At 44.9% G+C, this 23,401-nt stretch overlaps 1 protein-coding gene across 14 annotated transcripts in view; it reads left to right on the forward strand.

Annotated features, from left to right (window-relative positions):
* Positions 1-6,271: 6,271 nt before the first annotated feature.
* magi1b (membrane associated guanylate kinase, WW and PDZ domain containing 1b) overlaps positions 6,272-23,401 on the forward strand; it is a 282,325-nt gene continuing 265,195 nt past the window's right edge. For 7 of the 14 annotated variants that reach the window (XM_039770822.1, XM_039770825.1, XM_039770826.1 and 4 more), the window contains exon 1: positions 6,274-7,003. In XM_039770822.1, coding sequence (XP_039626756.1) covers positions 6,706-7,003 — 298 coding nt within the window. In that variant the 5' untranslated portion in view covers positions 6,274-6,705. Of the gene's footprint in view, positions 7,004-23,401 lie in introns of all 14 variants that reach the window. The other 7 variants (XM_039770828.1, XM_039770824.1, XM_039770834.1 and 4 more) reach the window with 3 other exon arrangements.

Here is a 23,401-nt window from a genome sequence, read left to right on the forward strand (position 1 = left end):
CCATCTCTGGTTTACCAGGGCCTGAATGGACGGATGGGTGCATCAAGAATAAATGCCTGCTGTGTATCACCACTAAGAAATTAGAGGCTCATCCCGTGGCATGGCGTCCTGCAGCAGATGGAAATAACTTTTTCAGCACTATGCCCAGATGAAGCTATAATTAATAATCAGGGTTTAAGAGAGCATAATGCGTATACGTGTCACTTAAGGGCTCTGCGATGTTTCCTCACAAAGATAAAGCAGCTTTATTTTTTAATACAAGCAGCTGCCCCATCAGCAGACTGGCATGTGACCACTTAAATCCTCCGATATTTAACAGACACTCCAAGATTACAGTGCCAGCCATGTTTGTCATCCGCAACTTAGGCTTTTTGGACTGCCTGGTCACAAGCACACGAAGAGGATGTCATGTTTACGGCCATCGCCTTTGCCCAATGTGCACTGGGAATGCAATTGGCACGCCCGTCCTCAGGCGCCGGCACACATTTCATTTGCTTAACAAATCACTGTGGTGGGAAGGCGTGTTGTCAAAAACACCTTCTATTACAGGCCAGCGAATGTTGTGCCCCCTTAGACGGTGCTTACTAAACACTAAAGGGCACTTAATCTCTACAAAGCAGCAGCTCTTGAATTTCAAGGGGGCGGCACACACACAGTTAATCCAAATTAGGGTCACTGGTGGGGGCTGTCTGGTGTCCGAATGTATCCTGGCCGAAAGCATTGGGTGCAAGGAAACAAACCAGCACTGGATGGGATGCCAGTCTATCACAAGGTCTGCTCACTCTCACCCCACACTGGCACTCACACAATGTCAAGTAAGAGTCAGGGCACTGCCTGCCTGCATCACTGGGCTTTATAAGGTGCCCAGTGATGGTGAATGCTGTTGAGGTTTATAGGGCAGAGTACAGTTTTTGGGGGCTGTATTAATCTGATTCTAGATCACGGGGTGGCACAGGAAGTATCTTGGCAACTCCGGGCACAAGGCAAGAACCAAGCTAGTCAATCACAGAGCCGGCTCACTGGCACACTGGTACTCAGACTCTAATCCACGAGGATGAATGGCCATGTTGTAGCCCCTAGAACTTTTAATGTATCTTCAAGTACATTCAGATATGTCACCTATATTGTATATTAGTATTTGAACCCTAGCCCACCTTAATAAAAGGACAAGTGACTGTGTGTGTGTCTGTCTGGTTGTTACGTCTCTGTTTTAGGACGTTTGGCATAAGATTCATAAAAGTAGTGCTAATGTTTGTGATGCACCATCTGTTGGAATGTCGGACACATAGCAGCCAGACAGACACAATGACAAACACTTATCCTATTATGAAGGTGGCTCTGGTTTGGGATTTGTAAAAGCAGTGCTAATGTTTGTGATGCGCCATCTGTTGGAATGAAAAGCACGATATATTTTATTATTATATGCATTACAATAAACATTCCAATAGGGGCCAGAATGAGCAATTTAGCCAGGATATCGGGGTACACCCTACTCTTTATGAAGGATGCCCAGGGATGTCTTGTGACCATGTACAGTCTGTCTCATATGAAGGACGGTGTCATTGTTTTACAGCACAGTGTCACCCCGTCACTACACTGGGGCTTTGGGATCCACGCTCAGAGTACAGGGTAAGCGCCCCCTGCTGGCCTCTTCCAGCAGCAACCCAAGCTTTTCCTGGTTGGTCTCTCGTCAAAGTACTGGACGGGTCTAAACACACTTAATGTAGCTTCAGGTGGATGACCTGTTCTGAAGTGCGGGTGGTATGGCTGCTACTTTACACTTCTTTCTGGCTGGACTGCCTCTGGCTCTCCCCAGCACCATAATGGGAAAGGAGCTACAAAAGATGGCCTGTTGGTAAAAGGTGTGTTTCGCAATGTTTGTTGTTAATGTCTTAGCATCTGACACAACATCTTCCCTGATAGTTCAATGACCAGTGGCCAGTGACCATTCATCTCATCTGCATCCACAGCTCCTACCACTTCAAATGATGAGTCCATCTCTGATGGTCAGCATGGGCCACCCATAGATGAAGACCAAGTGAGGTGACAACTGAGGAGGCTGCACACAGGAAAAGCCGCGCGATCAGACGGAGTCGTTCCTCGAGTTATTGAGGCCTGTGCTGGCCAACTTTGTGGTGTCCTCTGTCACCTGTTCAGTCTGTCACTGAGGCCATGGCAGGTGTCGCTGCTGTGCAGAACTCCCTGCATTGTTCCTGCTCCAAAGAAGGCAGGCGCCTCTTGACCTGATGACTTCAGACCCGTGGCCCATATGTCACACCTCATGGAGACCTCTGAGCGGCTGGTCCTGGACTATGGGATTCCCCTTGTGGTAGACCACCAGGACCCTCTGCACTTTTACCTATCAGATAAAGATGGGAATCACTGGGACTGCTCTCTTATCTTTAGCCATGTCACAAGATTGTTTTTTGTAATGTTATGTGTATTTGAGGAGTGTTTGTTATAATAGCTCTATATTTCTTGAGCTTCTGTGAAGATGTCCCTCTTGGGACAAATAAAGTTTTATCTCCCTTCTTTGTATAAAAGTGAAAGTGACTCCTTTACAGAAGTATAAGGAGAAGCAAGAATAACACAAGCAAATGTCACAATTTCAAATGAATTCTTCAGCACAATACAAGTGTGCAGAAAGTGAAGGAGTCAGAATGTTATCTGTTATATAGTGCCTTTCATGCCTGTCTGTCTGTCTGTCTATCTAGCTCTTCATACGTTTCTGATCCCGCCAACTATACTATAATGAATATCTGTCTATCTGTTATATAGTGGCTTATCTATCCATCTACCCATCTATCTATCTATTATATAGTGCCTTTCACACCTATCTATCTATCTATCATATAGTGCCTTTCACACCTATCTATCTATCTATTATATAGTGCCTTTCACACCTATCTATCTATCTATCTATCTATTATATAGTGCCTTTCACACCTATCTATCTACCCATCTATCTATCTATTATATAGTGCCTTTCACACCTATCTATCTATCTATCTATCTATCTATCTATCTATCTATCTATCTATCTATCTATCTATCTGTCTATCTATCAATTATACAGTGCCTTTCACACCTATCTATCCTGCACAGTTCTTTTTAAGTTCAAATGTCTTTTTAAAGAGCTAAGATATTTGATAGACAGTATAATGTATCATTGTCTTATTATTACAATGCTGATAATCAGTCTTTGTTTTTGTAATATGGCCCTTTTCCCAGTAAAGCCCATCCTGAAGCCCTCCACATGCATACCAGCTTTTCCAGGTAGACGCAGGACAAACAGACGCATCAGGTTAAGATGCCCTTAAGGGGCACACAGTAAGCCTGCGATGTAATTTGAAGAGGGCACCCTGAGCTTGAGGTGCATCTCCTTGGCACACAAGGTCAGACTGCTTTTGAGAGACAGGGAGGTCCGGTGTTCCCTGCTTGGCTTGTTTGCTATTGCAGCACAAATCAGAGAAACAGAATGAAGATGGCTGGAAGAATTACTGAAAAAACAACAAACAGGAGACCACTCTGTTTGGTGGGCTATTCACAAACAAGCTTTCAGTCACTTCATGGCCGTCATTAAGTGTGAAACACGCACTAGAGATCTTAGATGCCATTGTGGGGTAGACAAAAATCCCACGGAGGGCTAGGCTTGTAATTGTTAATGGAACTCCAAGAGAGAGTTCTTAAGGAACCCCAGTTTTAGAGAGCAGCCATGACGCTTGTATTATGCTGGCTGGATTTCTTCAATTTGATGAGTAGCAGCAGTGGAGACGTCCTGTGGGGGGGCCCTGTATCACATATACTGTACAGTAAGAGTGGGCTAAGTGACGTGAATTCTGGAATTGCCACAGAAGTAACCCCAGGGTGGGATTTACTGGTCACACTCTGAATAAGTCTCATTTATCCTGGAGTCGGGAGGCTGGCTGGGGTAAGGCTTGGTGACAGAAAAATACTGAGGCCGGAGTCAGACTTTTGAACCTTCTCATTTTAATACAGGAATGTGGAGGCCCAGGCCTATCCCATATCCTGGGAATGTGGGAGGAAAGCAGAGAAAACCTCTATAGACAGTCGGAGGAGAACTTCACATGGACACGGACTGGGCTGAGATTTGAACTCAAGCTCAGAGAATGCTGAGGCGGTAGTGTTAGTCACACACTCACATTATATTATATTATATTATATTATACATCCATTTTCCAAACTTGCTTATCCTGAGGGTCACAGGGAAGTTGGAGCCTATCCCAGCAAAGCAATTGGGTGCAAGGTAGGAACAATACTGGACGGAGCTCTAGGCCATTGCAGAGGGAATCCCCTCAATTATTATATTATATTATATTATATTGTGAGAGGCACAGTTTAGTTCTGCTGCCTCACAGATACAGTGAGCTGAGTTCAAATTCTATGTCCAGTCATCACCTTTGTAGACTTTCATGTTCTCCCTGTGCCTTCCCCTCAGCACTCTGATCTTTACTTCCACATCCCCAGTCGTGTATGCTGGGTTATAATTGGGGTCTCTGTAGTCTAATGGCCTTGTGTGCACAAGTGAAACCTGAAATGGACTGAATTAAGTTCCTCAACATCCCTGAAATGGATTTAGCAGGTTTGAGAATATTTTGTTATATGATTCTCAGACCCCACTTAGTCCAAGTCAGGGTCTTTGGTGATGGACGGCCAGTGCCTGTCCTGGCAGCACTGAATCCAAGGCAGGAAGCAAGCCTGGGCAGGGCATCAGTCCATCACAAGTCCCAATCACACACAACAAGGGGGAAATTTAGAATCGCCAATTAACTTAATCTTTTGGAATGTGAGAAGAAGATGGTAGTGCCCTGATGAAGACCTAAGCAGGCAGGGGAATGGAACTGAGGATACTTAATGCATGAGGCAGCAGTGCCACCCACTGTGTCAACCGCATTATATTATCCCTCTATTTTCCAATCCTGCTTATCCGGAGACTTCAGCAGAGAGACTGACAAGTCTGAGGTAAAGAAGAAGAAACCCACCCATATATTATATTATTTTATATTACATTATCCATTTTAAAGCCACAAGGAAGCCAGAGCCAATCTGAGCAAGAATCAGGTACAAAGCTGCAACAACCCCTGGGATCACAGAGTGAACTCACACACACACACACACACACAGAGACACACACACACACTCATCAGGACCAGTTCACCATTGGCCATCCACCTAACCTGCATTTCTTTGGCCTGTTGGAAGAAACTGGAACACCCAGAAGAGAAAACTATGCAGACACAACTGCAGCATATTATATTATATTATATTATATTATATTATATTATATTATATTATATTAATGTGCGTGCATGATTGTGTATCTTTGAGCACCCCAAGTTGGTCTGGTGACTCATTTGCGCTTTTTCTTGCAGCCAATGCTGTTAGAATAAGAGGCTCCAACTCCTTGTCACCCTGTAAATATAATTAGCTCCTATGATATATGAGCTCATATCGGCAATATAACATATGGCTGGAGGGTCAGCATGTCTCCCTTTTCCCCCAAATAATTTCACAGTTTTGACAGATCCATCCATCGATTGTTTAAACCTGTTTGGTATAGCAGAGGATCCCGCAGAGTCAGACTCCATGTGTGCAGTGTCGGTGCCAGGCTCAGGCGGACCTGGTTCAGATGCCAGTCCTTCCATTAGGGTCTGGCCACAGACGTGGCACCTGCCAATAGTCTATGATTTCGGCGGGGTGAGGTTGACACTGAAACTGCAGTGTATCAATGTATCCGGTGTGGCACTGGCGTCCCGTCCAATGCTGGATCCCATTGTCTGCCTACTATGGCTTCCGTGGTCCCGAATAGATCTGTGACAGACGTGTGCAATACAAACGTTTTTCCATATTAAAAAGAATTCTAAACGCACGGAGGTGTCGTTGCTGCTCAGTCAAGCGCGATGAACACCTTGCTGCCCATTGTCCGCAAAAACAGATTGAAGGAAAAAACAGGGCTGCCCGTTCGACAAATAACCCTCGACTCCCTAGCACCCCAGCGCTCCTTAAAACGCCAGTAAAGAGAGTCAAACAGGCGAAACTAAACAGTACGAGAGAAGCCCCTGGGGGCCCGCGTTCGCTTTTATCTTCTCTTTGTGGTTTTCGATCCAACAGCCGGCATGTCCCGCAGCTCCACTACGACTCGGCAGGGCGGATTTGACAGGCGTTGGGACCCGGGGGTGGGCGCGGCCAGATCGTCCAGAGTGGCGCATGCGCTCACCTCTCTTTCCTCGCATCCAGACGAGCCGGGACAAACAGAGCAGGAGGAGGAAATGTAAGAAAACGGGCGAGAGCCGCGTACCTGCTTAAAGGAGCCGCGCTCTCCCACCGCCGGGCAGGAGTAAGCGAGGACAACGACCGCGGAGCCGGTTACAAGTGTGGGACCCCCCCAAAAAAACGGACTGTACAAGTGGAGTGAACGAGGCAGCGAAGGAGCGGGAAAAAAAAGTAGCGACTTGTGGAAAAGTGGACGCGGCGAGACTGAGAGCGCAGCCCGGGACGGGACTGAGCGGCGCGAATCCATCATGTTCCACTAGACGAGGAAGCGCGACGGCGAGCGACAGAAAGCCTCGGCCGGGCTGGCCCGGCATGGCTCGCCCTGCCTTCTTTTCTGCGTCCATAAAAGTTTGCGTCTTGTCGACGGTGTCCGACTTTTCACCGTACAGGGAGCACCTGCTTTAGCCAGCCATGGCCAAAGTTATCCAGAAAAAGAACCACTGGACTAGCAGGGTCCACCAGTGCTGTCTGAGTCGGGACTCCCGTGGGGAGCTTAACGTGGAACTGTGTGGCGGCGCGGAGAACGGGGAGTTCGCCTACGTGGGGGACATCCAGGAGGAGAGAGCGGTGTACGTCGAAGGGAAGCTGGCGCCGGGAGAGCTGCTCCTCGAGGTGGAGGGGCTGGCGGTGTCCGGGCTGCCGCTCTACGACGTGCTCACCGTGCTCAGAAACTGCAAGGGTCCTGTCAGGCTCAAGACCGTCCGGCAAGGTAAGGTTTCGGGGGACGTGCTCTCCGGTCCGTGGCCGCTGACAGTCGGCGCGCGTCTGAGCTCTTCGAGGCGCTTCGTGGTACGGTCTCGGAATGGAGAACAGGAGGGGAAAGAAAAGCGTGTGCGACATCGGGGGACCGAGGAACATGAGAGGAAGCAGTGGGCCTGTCACGCGTGGTTAGTGTCGACGTTGAGTTGCGATTGCTGAGTGTCCAGAACGGACAAACTGAGGGAAGTCCATGGCCTTCAATCTAAACGAGCGCTCGCTCTGTGGCAGCGGGAAGAGCCTCGTCTGGTGGTCCGTGTGGACACGAATGTGGTGTTGACCCCTGGAATCCTTATGAGATTGGAGTTTTCCAGATAGTTTTGCATCCAACACAAAGCCAGCAAGCCGGCTAAGAACCACCGCAATTATTTTAGGGATTTCACTTCATAGGGAAACATTTGAGACGTCGTCTTGTAATCCAGACGAAGGGTTAGAAGATCGTGGCCGTGGACTTGAGCATCTCGTAAGGAAGGGAAGAGGCAGCCTTGGGTGGCACTTAGCAAGGAATGAAGTCAGACTGAGGTGTGTCGAGATGTTGAAGCCACACCAAGGCTTTTCACAGTGAACGATTTTGGAAATGTGGCGTGCTTGGGCTGTTTCTGTTGAATTGGAGTGTAAATCGGTTGTGAAGTTTTGTGTCCCAACATAAAGCACCTTTGGCCTCATCTGCAGTTTTAACGGAAAGACTTTTGCAGAAATGCTTGTTTATTATTTTACTCTTACTGTCGACCAGGAGTGGTTTTGGAAGGGCAGTGAGCTCTTGGGATTCTGGCTGTTTCTCACTTTATTGGAATTGAGGGGCAGACTCGCCTTCTCTGGCTCTGGCGTGGTGGTGTCCCTCATCGTCGTATTATTGATGGGTACGCTCAAGGCACTTGGCTTGCCTACGCGCTGTAGTCGTCATCATCGGTTTAATGGAATTCCCCATCCAAAAATGAGATTGCTTTTCATATTCTGCTGCATTTCCATTCTGTTGTTTGATTCTGAGCTCCGAGTTGGGATGTCTAACCTCCACAGGTCAGTGTCTTTATGTGGGTTTCCTGCTCGACTTTTTACAGAAATGGGAGGTTGCAGTTGATTTTGTTTTAAAGCAATTAAAGAGAAACTGCATTTTTCTTGGAAATGAGCAACAAACAAAAAACTATGAAACCGGCACCACTTCTCTCCAAATGGAATTTGTCCCACAAAATGGCATTTCTCGCCGACTGGGTTGTATAATTTTGTTTTTATTTTATACAGTTGACTAAGGTGACAGGTCTGCGTTTCCTCGCAACTCGAGGAGAATTCTGCTTGCTTTGTTTTCTCCCAATTGTCTGACTTGGAGCTCCAAGTTTCTAGGGTGTTCAGGTGGAATTCTCGACTCAGAAACGCATCTAAACCGCATATGACTGCACACGAACACAGCATTACCCCCAATGTATTTTGTAGTGACAAGTGAAAAACAAAGACGAAGAAAGAGTCTATGATACAGTAGAAGTCGGTGGTGGGCAATGTTCTACAACGGCAAAACGGGTAAAAAAACATCCACAGAGAAAGAAGAAAATCTCGCGTCATTCATGTCACGTAATCCACACGTCACTTACCAGTCGTTTGCTCACAACGTGCCAAACACGTGCATTTCTTTGCTAAAATATTGTTAAATAAATGAATCCGGAAAAATCAAACACACATCATAAACAGGAAACGCACTTCACAAGGGGACGAGGTTTTGAATTGAAGAGTGGACTCTTGACCAATGAATGAGTGGGAGAGGCGGGTCTTCAATTTAAAACTCAGTCCCTCCCATGTGACTTGCATTTCCTGTTTTATGATGTGTTCTGATTATTCTACAAACGTTCATTTAACAATATTTTAGCAAAAAGTGCACATTTTTTGAACATTGTGAGCACCCAGCTATATAAGTGACACGGCGACACAAGGAGTCTTCCTGGACGGTTTTCATGCCGTTGTCCTTGTACAGCATTGGCCACCATTGCCTTGTATTTTATCAGACGTGTTATTTTTAAGTCTTTGCTGTCCATTAAGATGTGAGATTGTAAATAGGTTTTGGTTGTCCCTGTAAAACACTTGGGGCTAAGGAGCACATTTAAATAGTTTTTTGGATGGCGTATTCCTTTAACAGCCATTTTCTGAGTTGACCAGATCAGATGGTTGCCCACCCAAACCTCCAAATCGGTTTCCTCCGCAGTCTCTTCACTCAGTCATCCTCTGCTCTTTGCTGCTTGTGCGTGATCTCCTTTAGTCTTATCTGCCCATTTTTATTCCTACTGCGAATTCCATTCGTAAATGATGTATTTTAAATGAGCTCTTCATAGGACGATATGGCAGTGGCTCCACACTTTCTAAGGAGGCCTGGTGAATTTGTGTCGGTGACTGCTGGAGGCTCATTTGTCCGTTCGGTCTCTTTACTCGCTCGTGTAAACCCGCGGGTGCTGCTGCCCCTTTAATGGTTTTACTCGGCAGACTCTCGTTACTTAACTTTCAAAGTGATCTTCTCTTAACCCGTCCATTTTTAAACCTTTTAGATCCTGTCCAAAGTTGGATCTCCACAGGTAAAGGCTCGAGTTGTTAACCAGCACACAGTGGGATGCCAGCCCACCCCAGGGACCCTCGCTTTAGTGGTCAGTTTGGAGTCATTGGTCTGCCCAGGTAGGGTGGTGTGGGGGCAAAAGACGCAGAGTTTCTGGTTTGGGCTGTGTGACCCCGAGCTGCTGCTTTAACCCACTTGTGTTAAATTCTGTAACCTGTTGGGTCGGTTGTACTGTTTGCTGATCACGTAAGCTGGACGAGGGTGTCAGTCAAAGATATAATTATGAAAAAACTAATAACCTATTTTCCCAATTTGGGAATAAATTGATTTCTTCAAATAGAGTCCCTCCGAGAACGCAGGTGAACCCAACAGGCCCCCAAAGTCATGGTAGCCTGGCCAGTCACTTTTCCCCGTTCAGCCCACTTTTCTGAAAATAATTACATAATGACCTCAACTGCCTCTTAATGTGCTTTTAATCTTGAAGACGCCGTGAATGATGTTTTGCCAAACTCGGCTTTCCTCACCATTTGTGTGGTCACAGACCACCCAAGAATAACCTGGATGAGTGTCGGCCAGTGCCGGGGAGTGCTGCTCTTCTCCTGTCAGACTTCTTATTGTTTGCCTCGTCTTCTCCCCAATAGACATTTCAATGTTTTTCACGTGTTTTAAGTCCCGACCCTGCTGCCGTCGTCTGTGCAGAGCTTGCATGCTCTCTCCTCGTCAGTGCAGGTTTGTCGTTGGACTCTCCGGCGTTCGTGTCGCATGCTGAAGACGTGCAAGTGTTTTAAATGGCCAACCCTGAATTGCCTTGATGTGAATGGTGGTGTGTGTGTGTGTGTACACCGCATGAGTGTCATTGGCCTGAGCCCCATTCAGGACTGCTTGATGCTGCCAGGGTAGGCTTTGGCAAAGCTGTGACTCAAAATTGGATTAAATGGATTCAGTAAATAAAAGGATTAGAAGGTTTTTCTCAGGTTGTTGTGCTGATCTTTCATTCTCCGTTTTCTTTTGCTCCTAATAAGACAATCTGCTCCTTTCTGTCATTGTCAGCCAGTTAGAAATCTCTAATAACAAGTCAGACAATGCCAGGAGGGTCCTCACAATGCAAAGGCTATGTGGCGGGCACACAACAAATGCCGTTTGTTTCCTAAATAGACGTTAATTCTACGTACGGTGTAACTGCCTTATCTGTAAATGGACTGCTCGTGATTACAATTGGGAGGCAGCAGAAGTGTTGTTGAACTTTGGAAACAAAGGGTTAACAGAATCAACAGTTGACTGGTGGACCCTCCAAGGGCAAACAAACTGTGTGTGCGCTGAAGAAAAAGGCAAAGAGGCTAACAAGCGAGGCAGTTAATGAGTCCCAGAACGGGCAAAGGGATTGCAGCCATGATGCCGCCTTCGGCCCCTAAAAGCACAGCACACACTCCCGGGGAACTCGCCCTCTTCTGCTTAGCACACTTTGTCCGTTCCTGTTCATCAACAGCTACATTCAGACTGCGTCTATTATATAGCGCCTTTCATATCTGTCTGTCTATTATATAGTTGTCTGTCTGTCCCCCCTCCTACATATACCGTATGTGACACACGTCCGATCTCTTCACAGCAGTGTCAACAGCTAAACATCATATGGAGTCTGAACGTTTCAGCTTGGACTACTTTTATAATGTGGTACAGTGTGGTCGATGGAAGGAATTGCAGTCCCACAAGTTGAAAATGTTGGGGTGCCAACCAAGTGGTCCCTGTTTAATCAGGTCGGATGAATAAACAAAAGGTGCCCAATGGCATCAAAATAAAAGAAAAATCGGGGTTCTTGTCTCGGGGACCTATCATGGCTAGCAAAGCCTGCCGTTGTCACTGTGAGCAGAAGCTCCGTGCAGCAGGACATTCTGGTAAGAAGTGACGTCTCCTACTGGGAAACCGCAGGATATGTTGTGCAGGGACCGGAAGGGACAGAGTGAATTGCCCTCACTGGCCGCCATCTTGGCATTGTAGAGGGAATAAAAGAGGAGAAGTTTAGTGCCAGTGGCTCCCTCCTGACCTGACATGGTAGAGCATACCTCAGAAGAGCCCGGAGGGTGACCCACTGTGTGACAACAGGCAGATGCGATTTCAGTGTGACTGACGTTTGATCACATAAATCTAAATGTATTCAATCTTAGCTAACTGTTTTTGGAACTTTCATCGTATCGCTGTGTCGCCTCGTCGTATGGTGGGTGTGGCAGTGCGCTAGATCACTGCATGGCCCCTAATGAGACGTACTACAGCACCAATGCCACATGCCGATAGACTGCATAAGAAAGATGTTGCAGCAGATTAAGAAATCTGAGGGGTGTGTTGCATGAGGTCTCGCTGCCCCTCAACAAGCTTGTGATGTCAAAGACGGACGCCTTCACATTTATTGTGCCTTATGTAAGACATGCAGTTGTTAAATAATTTCCTACAAGATAGTATCTGGTCGGAGGTCATTTGTTTTTTAATTGTTCATTTCATGACTTCCATAGTTTATGGGAAGATAAGAACCAAGTGATATCCCAAGATATGTGAGAAGATGCGTCAGCTCTGATGCCATTTCCTAGATTTTTGGTTCTACAGTGAAGGGCGCTTGGACTTCTGGGACGACTGTTGCCAGCCTATAGGGTTTTAGAAGTCATTTTCTGATGGAAGTGGCATACCTCAAGCATATATTTTTCTAAGGGTCTTGAGTGCAGATGTTATCGCAGGTAATTGAAGCCCCCCTGGACATTCACCCATACCCTCCCTGTCTCGCTCTCGTCAGTCCTGGCTTCTCTCGCATGTTCACAGGTTCCTGCCAACAGATTTGGCAGCGACAATTGTGCCTAATGCAACAGCTATGGAATTTTGGTTTCTTTTTTTCCTCATTCTTGCAATCGCGGGCTGACAAATTCACAGGCGTCGAAACTAAAGTGAAGTAACTGGCATGCTGTTGGTATGTATTGTGCTCAGGGTGTGTATCTGTATGCACTCATATCAGATTTGGATTGCTTGTTAAACAAGTGAAACCAAAAAAGTCATATATGAGCCAAAAATCAGAATCGAGTGACTTTCAGTTGTACCTCTGCATTGCCTTATCTAGGAGATGGTGGAATTCACACTTTTGACATCAACATTTGGATTAAACCTAGTAGCAGCAGTTACCTAGGACTAGAATATGGAAATAACTTGACCCTGTGTGCCCATAATAATGTTAAATGGACATTTTAAGGTCTACAGGTTTTTATTTTTAAATGCATTGGCATCTGAAATATGTTCAGACAATTGTGAGTAATGAACATTGAATCGTCTTTAGTCTCTATGCCCGTGTCAGTGTTGAAAATGTGTTTTTAAGAAACGGACGGATGCCATCCATAGCTTCCATGGTGGAAGTTCATGTGTCTACTCAGTCCACTCACATGCATCATGAGTGTTACGAATTTGAGAGTTCCCAAGCATGTAAATCCCGAAAAGTTCCAAAAATACCCCACGAGAGGGGGATATCCTGTCCAAAGCTCCAGCAAGTATCACGGAGGGCAACCTAGAATCTTTATATGTACAAGATTTATTTTCAGAAAAGAAGATGGCATCGCAGTTATATAGCGTTTTTCAGTGCACTTTATATAGCAAGGAGGGAGCCGCTTCGGCAGCATCCACCTAGATGATGTGATGGCAGCCATTATTGAACCAGTACACTTACCACATATTAGGAGGTGAAGGGGTAGGAGAGATAATTAGCCAGTTAGAGGTGGCTCCAGGATGACCAGACCCTAATGGGCAGTTTAGCCTGGACATTGGGAAACTCCCTACTCTTGATGGAAGATGCTCGGGGATCGTTTATGACCACACAGAGTCAGGACCATATCTGAAGGACGGCGCCATTTTAGCAGCACATTGTCCTCGTCACTGCTCCGAGGCATTGGGATCCACACACCGACCACAGAGCAAGCATCCCCTGATGGCCTCGCCAGCACAAGCCGAGCCTTTTCCTAGATGGTTTCTTATCCAAGTACTGGCTGGGCCTGGACCTGCTCTGCTGCAGGTGGTATAGTATGGTATGGTATGGTATTGTATACCAGTAAAGACCCCGTTACACATTGAAGCTCCGGAAAGCACAAGTGCCACTGCTAAGTGAAACAAGAGTCAAAAAACAGAGCAGAGCGCAGGTCCAATAATTCAGAAATTCATAAAAAGTGCAGAAATGAACCGCAAGGAACTGTGGGTTGCCCCTGCGTTTATAGGGCTGTGGCCAGTCCATTATGATGATGGGCAGGGGGAAACTACCCACAAACGCACATGGGGCCTAACACAGTCATAGGAAATGCAAAAAAAATGGTAACATCAGCATAAATCAAAAGAAAGAGACATAAAGCAGGAATTTGAACCCCAGTCAGGGGAGAGAAACCCTCTCTGAAATACAACATTGAGGGGAAGATGAACAAAACGCTGTCTTCACAGACGAAGGAAACAAGTGCTGGTTTGCCACCATGGTGAATACTTCCTTCTGAAGTCCTTGGAGCAACACCTGTTGGTAAAAGGGGGGGACAGTAGACGTTGAATTTATGAGACTGGGCTCCTGGGGGTCTCGCGTGCTATGAGAGTCTTTGGAGTTCGCACTTCATTGTGTTAACGTGAATTTTTTTCTCTCGATTAAGTGCATTGAGTATTTGAAAGACACTATATAAATGTATCCTTCTTCGTCTTCGTTGTCGTCGTCGTCCTCATCTTATTATTACTTTGCTATTTGGCTCACTCAAAAGCACTTCAAGATGGGCTCAGATTTTAACTTGTGACACTAAGACAACAAACTAAACGTGTTTCTGTAACGCGGTGCTCGCAATGCAAGTCGATCACAAAAACACAAATTCCGGCTGGCCCGGTTGATTTTGTACATTTCATTTATGTCACCAATGTGAGTAATACGGGTAGCATTGTCTTCTCCGAACTGTCCGACTAGGAGTGGCCCCTTTGGAAGCTGCTCATGTGAAATGTCCCCTTTTGCCCCGTAGCAGCAAGCAGACACTGCAGTCCTCTCTGAAAAGCACAAATAACTTTTAGTTTTTGGCTTCAAATGAAGAAGTAAACCAAACAGCAGTTACGCCTTTTGAGCTTTTCACTCTAAATACGTGAACTAATTCTTCCGGATGGCATTTTGTTTTTTGAGATGTGGCTTTGATTGTAAGAAGCTACCTTGGAAATGAGCAGCTCTCTGTGCTCTCGTGATTTGTGTCTTGTTTTATGGGGTCTGGAGAGCGCGGTGATCACCGACAGAAAGCACACAAGTATGGAAACCGTCAGTCCGTCTCCTCGTGGACAGGAATTGGTTTGCTTAGGCTTAAATGATGAATTCCTTCGGCCTTTATTGTTCACCCGTGTCTTCGTCCGTATCAAAGGGGCTCCTGCGGACCCGTTGCCATTCGGTGCATCTGAAGGGGGATTCACGGCAGAAAGCCTCCCACAGCAATGTCGTTGACCGGCGTGTTGCCTTTTATTTATAAAGAGACTGGTCTGCTTGGATGGATGGGTCAGAGAGCACAACGTAGAAGGAAAGAGAAACAAACCTAAAGTGACTGTCAGGACGTCAAGTATTCAATTTCCCCAGGATTTGTTATCCTGTAAGCAACAGCAGTCCTTTGTGAGGCAGACGACGAGCCTCTGAGGTGTCTTTAGTATTTCTCATATATATTGTGGCGACCGGCTGTGACGCCCCGAGTATGGAAGGACCACGGGAAGAGAGGCTTTTCAAGACCATTTCTCCCCCAGACCGGCCGAGGGCAGCCCCATTGGCTTGCAGTGGGGTTTGTGAGTATGGAAGCTCAACTCTGCTGGGGCCCGTGGCCACCGCCAGGGGGTCCTTGGACTTTTACAGGGTCCTATTTGGCAGCACTTCTGCCACCCCTGCAAGTAGAAGTGCTGCTGGAAGAAGCTCGTTGGGCACTTGGAGTCCTTGCGGGTGCCCTGTAAAAACGGGGCTCTTACCACCACTTGATGGCCAGAGTCGGGCGGAGTGAAGGAGGAAGGACTGGTGGCAGAGAGTGGAGTGTGCCCAGCTTTATCTGGTGCTGTGAACTGCAAATAAACCGTGCCTGCGTGTGTGCGAGTGCAGAGCTCCTCTCTGTGCCAGGCTAGGGTGCCTGCACACGCCCTTGGCCTCACAATATATATATATATATATATATATATATATATATATATATATATATATATATATATATATATAGTATAATATGTTTGATCAAAATGACTGAACTGCAGGAGTTAAGCGTGTTTGTACCCTCTGGAATTTTGCACTCCTTTTACAAGATAACCAGAACTTTATAGAAGGAGTTGGCTGCGCTCAATTATCGGAGTTTTGTTAATCATTAAGCACTTGCCTCATGAAAAAATGTTGGCAGCGTCCACGGTTGGACAGTCTGTAAGCTCGTGGGTACAACGCCTGATGTTTGCTGCTCTTTAAGCGAACCAGGAGAGAGTGAAGCACTCGAGTTGGGGTCTTGTCTTGCTGTTGCTCCTTTTGGTGTATATCAGGAGCACTTGTGTGGTGTTGTGCACATCTAAAGAAGGAAAACACAAAGGGTTCTGGGACACGACAGCCCTGGCAGCATCGAGGCAGGAGATTACTGTGAAAGGGCCTACGGACACCGGGGCAGGGTCACAGGGCCAGACGTGACTCTCAGAGGAGAGTATGAATGTGGGGGCCGCTTGCTAAAATGCTTGTGGCGTCCATCGAGAGCTGGTATGCCTCGGCTCGGACAGTTTGAACCTGGTGGTCCGGGTCCCATCCCATTCATGTTGTCCTTTTCATTCTTGCAGCCTGCTCAGGCGGTGTGGTTAGGTCCCTGTTCATTATCTACTGTTTCTAATTTGTTATTGTCCCTAGGCTTTTATGATTGGGGTGCGTTGGATTACTCCATTTCCTTATTAAGTGGCTCTTTTTTTTTTGCATACACATTCTGTTTTAATAAAAAAAAAATGATCACAACAAAGAAAAAAAGTTTGTAGGTAATAGCGGAGAAAATCTGCCACAGAAAAAGCTCCGTCCCTAAAAAGTCGCCCCCAGTTTCCTCCATGAACCATCTGGGGTTGCAGTGTCCCTTTTCTACTCGTTTTAAAGACAATCGCATAAAATCACTTTGGAAAGACTGGGTGAGAGAAGCTGGACAAGAGGCTCGACTCTGAGAGAATCTGGAAAGGTAAAATTGCTGTTGCCTCCTCAAGAGCTCAGGTACCTGAAGCTTAGTGATTTAGTTTACTTATGTTGCTCTCATTTTGACCATTGAGCCCCTATTTAATAATAATTCTTGACATTTATACAGCGTTTTTTTTCTCGCTACTCAAAGCACTTTGCATAAACCTGGATAATGTGACGGCAGCCATTATTGCGCCAGTCCGCTTAACACACATGAGCTGTGAGGTGGTGAGAGATGGTTGGTCATTTAGAGACTGGAGGTGATTGGTGGGCCAGAACTGACCAGATGGGCACTTTTGGATACACCCAACTCTTTTCAAAATATGCCAAGGAATTTTTAAATGAGCACAGGGAGTCAGGACCTTGGTTTTACATCTCATCCGAAAGGACGGGACAGTAAAGGCGCCTGACAACACGGACAGCACTCCGGCAGAGCCACAGACGAGGCTGCACACCACCCAACAAATAACTGAAGTAAGATGACAGTATGATTGTAATGCCTGACGTACCACACCTGAACAGGGTCACAGCGTGATGGCATGTATAACTTACAGATATTGACCACAATGAACACAATTTGCTGCTCTTAGGCCAGGACAGAACTTCAAAGGCCTTTGAAGGCATTCCCTGCTGTGCCGTTTGGAGCCTTTACTGGTGTGCCATACCATAACATCCCACCTTCAACTGAGCATGTCCAGGTCCTGCCAGCGTACTTGGATAGGAGACCAACCAGGAGAAACTTGGATTGCTGCTGTAAGAGGTGATGGTGAGGCCAGCGGGGGGCTCTTACTCTGTGGTCTGAGTGTGAATCCCAGTGCAGTGACGGGGACACTGTGCTGTACAAATGTCATTGTCCTTTAGATGAGGCCCTGACTCTCTGTGGGTATCCTTCGTGAAGAGCAGGGTGTGTCCCCATGTCCAGGTTAAATTGCCCATCACAGCCTAGTCACTCTGGCTCCCTAGTCATCCCCTGTCTCTGATTGGCTTACTCTCTTGCACCACGAAACGGCTAATGTGTGGTGAGCGTAATGAAGCAAAAAAAAAAATGGCTGCCGTCCCCTCATCCAGGTGGATGCTGCACATTAGCGATGGTTGAAGTGGCTCCCCACTCCTTATGCAAAGTGCTTTGAGTAGTAAGAAAAGTGCCGTATAAATGTGTATATATATATATATATATATATCTCTATCTATCTCTGTATATTTTGCACCGTGGTCCTGGGGAGCGTTATTGAATGCCGGTGTATGGATGGCATGACGATAACGCCCCTTGAGTTGGCGTGACTTGATGTGACGTGACCTTGGGTTCGCTCCTGCTTTCTGGCCGTATGCTGCTGTTAAACCCTCCACTCCACCGCAATCCCCGACAGGTCCAGTCGAGTTCAGAAGGACGAGCGAGCGATAGACAGAGAGATGTGTTTATATCATCTGTCGTCTTGTTATTATTTATAAAGTTTTGGATGGCTGCATGTTTTTCCTGACGTGATATTAACAGTGTGATTTAACGTTCTGAGTTATGTCGACCCGGTGAAAGAGCAATGGCCACATTTTAGGACATCAGATAGTATTAGAGCAGTAATTATCTTTTCAGCACACAAGTGACTGTAATTCACAATAACTCAATTTGCCGGGGCTCTTTCTTTTGTTTTTTCCGGGCGTGCTTTTAGATTTTATTTTTCTTTATTAAGATGGGATGAGAGCTGCATTGCAGAGAAACGACAGTCTTATGAAGGACTCCCTGCTTTCTGTGTGTTCAAGTGGGATACAAAACCAGGCACCATTTCATTCTTGTAAGCTTTTGTTGTCAACTTTGGCTTGTCACTGTTAAGGCTCTCAATAATCAATCAAGCAAGTGCTTCTTGGACAGGCTTGAATGTTTGTCTCTCTTTGTATTTGTAGCCACTTTCTGGATGAAGCCCACCTTTATCTTCTGTTTCTCCATTTCTTTTGCCTCATTTGCAGAGGGGCGATGTGTCTAAATTTGAAATTCCTCACAATTGGTCCCAGCTGTTTTGTTCATTTTTTAAATATTAAATTGGCCTTGCTGTGGCCGGCACTTTGGCTTGTGATGTTTCAGCGGATTTCTTGTTGTAATGCGTGTTTTACACAAATTGTGGAATCACTGGGCCCTGGTTCAGTGTTCAGGATTACATTTAATACTCTAGTAATTGCTAGCCAAAATCCCAACACTGAGCTTTTAAACGTCCTTCCAATCTGGATCCAGTGCCGGCTGGTGGTTTACTAATTACCTGCGCTAATCCTAGTAATGCACTCCCAAGGCTGAATTATTAACCCTGGAAGAAAAATCCACACACAGCACCTCATGACCATTTACAAAAACTCTGGGCTGCATCTTCTGGCTGTCCGGCCGTTCTTCATGGTGTCGGAGCATCTTAGAATTTACAGTTGTTAACGTAACTTACACATCATAATCCTGTCTTCACTATTTACATTGTAAGCAGCTGAATAAATGATACCCTCGGGTTTACACAGGCAGTTGGTGATGGCAACTAAACTGATAGATATGAAAGGCACTATATAACAGATGGATAGATACAGTAGATTGATAGCACTTTATTTGCCCCAAGAAGGAAATGTCACTTTTTACAGGAGCTCAAGAATTATTATAGTATTATAACCACCAACAACTCACAAATACACATAAACAATTAAAAAAAAATGGAAGAAAGCTTCTGACTAAAGATAAAGAGCAGTCCTGCTGGGGCATTCTGAAGGTGTACGGCTGTATGAGCCCCCATGACATTTCTTGGCGCACTTCTGCCAAATAATTCATCTTTTTAAAGTACTTAAAGTAATAATGGTGTGCCACAGAGACGATGTGCAGCGTTGTTCATAAAGGCTGCCAGTACTGTATTACCTCCAGTGGTTCCAGAGGGTGTCCCTAAACTGAATCTGCCTTCTTAATCAGTTGTTTATTTGGTGGGCCCCCTTAAACTGATGTTACCAGCTTAGCAGGCCACAGCGTAGAAAACAGCACTGCCATCTGGGCTTTGAATTTCAAATTCTTGACTCTTCTGTTTGCAGCTTTATCTGCACAATACAGAGAGGTAGATAGATGGACAGGATTTGGTGTTTCACAGAAACCAGTTAAATAAAGCGATATTTATGTATTTATCTGATTTACTACGTTATCTACACACATACACTATAATGGCTAAAAAGAAAGAAAATGAAGAAGAAAACTTGAAAGAAGACTTGAGTGTCTATCTGTCTGTCTCTATCTCTCTTCATAACTTTGTGATCCTGCCGACTATACTGAATCTATCTATCATGCTATCATGTACATAGTATAGTGCCTTTCATATCTATCTATCGGTCTGTCTATCTATTATGTACATAGTATGTATATGTGTATACCACCTCCATCCAGGTATGACACTATATATATATATATATATATATATATATATATATATATATATATATATATATATATATATATATATATATATATATATATATATGTATATATGTATATATATATGTATATATATATAGTTATGTATTTGTGCACCTGGGGAACACCTTCCTGACTGTGATGAGGAAAGCAGTTCCACCCCAAGACACTAACATTATCGTCTCCTTCCTTCTCTGCAACCAAGAAAAAAAGTGCCCACAGAGGATGCCTAATCTCGCCCCGCTTGTAGTCTGAGCCCTGTAAAGTCGGCCTGCTCTCAGAAGGTGGCATCAGATGTCAAACTGACACCAGAGAAGGACAGAGCTCGGAGTCACTTGCTACTAATTTTGATTGAGCCCTTTACCAGCTATTTTTTTTTTTTTTTTGCCTTGTGAAATTAAAAGGGGTTTGCACTGTGACTGCTTTCCCAGCCACAATTACAATATATTATGTAATATATACACACACATACATACATAGGGACACAGTGGTTAATTTTGTTTTTTGTTGGCTATGAAGCTTCCCCTGTGCAAATGTGGAAAATTTGGCTGATTGTGCTCACAGTGGTGAAGTTTTGACCTTGATCAGTCAGGTTATTTCATTGTTTTCTGACAGTAAACATGGCCACTCTGCTCTCCATATACACCAGACAAGAGTAGATATATGAAAATGAAGGTCTGTGATATGGTTTGCATCTATCTATCTATCTATCTCTATCTATCTGTGCCTTTCATATCTGGCTTCTATACAGAGCACTGGCCAGATGTGACACCATATTGTCTACAATATAGAGTCTATTGTCTTTCATACCTGTCTGTCATTATTATATAGTGCCTTTCACATTTATCTAGCTATCCTATGGTGTCTATATAGAGAATATTATCTTTCATATCTCACTACCATATCAAATATAGTGAATTTCCTTTCTGTTTGTCTGTGCCTTTCATATCTTTCTATCTATAATTACTGTATAGTCCTCCAAATGTTACAGGATTAAGCAGTGCCTTCATGTAGTCTGCACCATTCTTAAATATGCGTGTTTGTAATATGTAATATAGTGTCTTTCATATCCATAGATATAATGCAATATTGGCTACAATACAGAGAATAATGCCTTTCATATCTCTCTGTCATATACTGTAGTATCATTCATATCTGGCTACTATGTAGAGTAAAGAGCCTTACATAACCATCTGTCTGTCTATTACAGTATATGATGCCTTTCATATTTCTGTCTATTTATATATTATATAGTGCCTTTATCTGTCTATGTATCTATCATATAGTCCTTTTCACATATCTATCTATTTATCTATCTATCTCTCTCCACACGCACACACACAAAGTGGTTGTCATCATTGTCTTCCATGGAGGTCTCTGCTTTCCTCCCGCCGTCCACACACGTGTCCTGTTATGTTGAACAGAAGCTCTGGCCCAGTGCAGGTTTCTGGCGTGTGTTTCACGGTGACCAACCGACTTTTCAGTACTTGGTTGCCTCCAGTGGGTTCACAAAGTCTTCAGATCTCTGTCACTTTGTCCCATTCAATTATACAGTATTATATACAGTATATAGTAAATCTGCAAAATTTCTTAAAGTGCCATTTTTCTCTTTCGTTCTGCAGTACTGAGTGTTGCTTGATGTGGGGAAAAGAAGAATTCAAACTGATTGTAACACAAGGCTGCTGCATGACAGAATGAATGCTTTCTGAATCCGCTGGACCCCCTTGTTTTAGACATATACAGACTGAGGAGGTGGCAGGATACGTGTGTGAATACTTCTTCCCTGTTCTACAGAGTGAATGTATGGCATAGAGTTGATACTAGACTTTGTGTGTGTGTGAGTGTGAAGGCTCTCTCAAGCGTTATTCCAGAATTTTATATTGCATAACAAGGATCCACATGGTAGGTTAATTGGCACTGCTGCATTCACTGCCTGGCATGAACGAGTGACTCTTGAAGGGGGGCATACATGGGTCTCACTTTTGGAGCTTAGATCGATAGTGTGCTACCGTCTGTGCCAACGTGTGCCTTAGCCTGATTTTCTTGGTGTGGGCACTTCCTGCTCTTGCCTTTTTTGCTCACATACGTGAAGGACACTGGAGACTCGGTAATGATGCCCGCCTGTGTTCATGCCTGAGTCTAAACTGCCTTTCATGCTCACTGGACTGGATGACACAGTAGGAAGGCTGGGGTTGATAGCGTGTAACAGAAACAGTCCATCTGCAGACAAATTCAGTGAAGGATCTCACAAATTTAAAATGTACACGAAAAAAAGAGAAGAGTGGCGGATGGCCTTAGGCTGCCGTTCAACACATGGTCATGGTGGGGGGTTGGCGTCCAAAGTTGTCGGCATTTCTTATTTTAATCGTCATTAGCTGCCCTGATAGGCTTGTTGACATCACTCCAGCATTTCATGCTCAAGTGTGTGATTAATTACTAAATAAAATCTGTCGTGAAGACAAGCGCTCTGTGGAGAGTATGGATTAACTTGGACGTCTTTCTATTTACTGTGAGCGGACACTTTGATTGTCACTCGTGTGTTCTCTTTTCCAGAATAAACAATTGAGGGAGCAATATGACAATTAACAAATCACAGGGACAAACATTTGAAAAAGTCGGTTTATTTATTAGAGAGAGAGAAACGATATTCACTGATGGGCAGTTATATGTTGAGTTGTCATGATGTAACTCCAAAATGTGGAATCACAATTCAATGCGATATTGACGAAATGTTAATTCCAAATATTGTTTCTACTCAAGTTTTACCGTAAAAGTGTAAGTTTAAAAAGTATTTCCATGTTAATTTCAAAGCCAAACAGAACGAAAACATATAACACGACAAATACCTCTAACGCAACATGAAACATAATTTACTTTCAATTTATTACGTTTTACTATTTTTTACTCTGGTTAATTACTCGCTGTAATGTAAAATAGTTAGGTCTATTATGCCTATGTAGCAATTCCCTTGAAAATAGCAATCTGTTTAAATTGTACCTCTGCATTCCCCATACGTGAGCATCAGAAGCGCAGAGGCTAGTGCATAGCGCCCGCCTGGGGGTTGGTAAGCGAAGCGAGCAGGGGGCAGAGCCTCCTAGTAAATATAATAATAGTAATGTATTTTATTTATATAGTGCCACTGATGCAGGTAAAGATCTGGAATTGATTTCCAATGTGGAGTTTGCATTGGGAAGCTGTTGCTGTGAACTTTCAATGTGAGGTC

The sequence above is a fragment of the Polypterus senegalus genome, chromosome 12, assembly GCF_016835505.1.
Source record: "Polypterus senegalus isolate Bchr_013 chromosome 12, ASM1683550v1, whole genome shotgun sequence".
In the NCBI taxonomy this organism is placed as follows: domain Eukaryota; kingdom Metazoa; phylum Chordata; class Cladistia; order Polypteriformes; family Polypteridae; genus Polypterus; species Polypterus senegalus.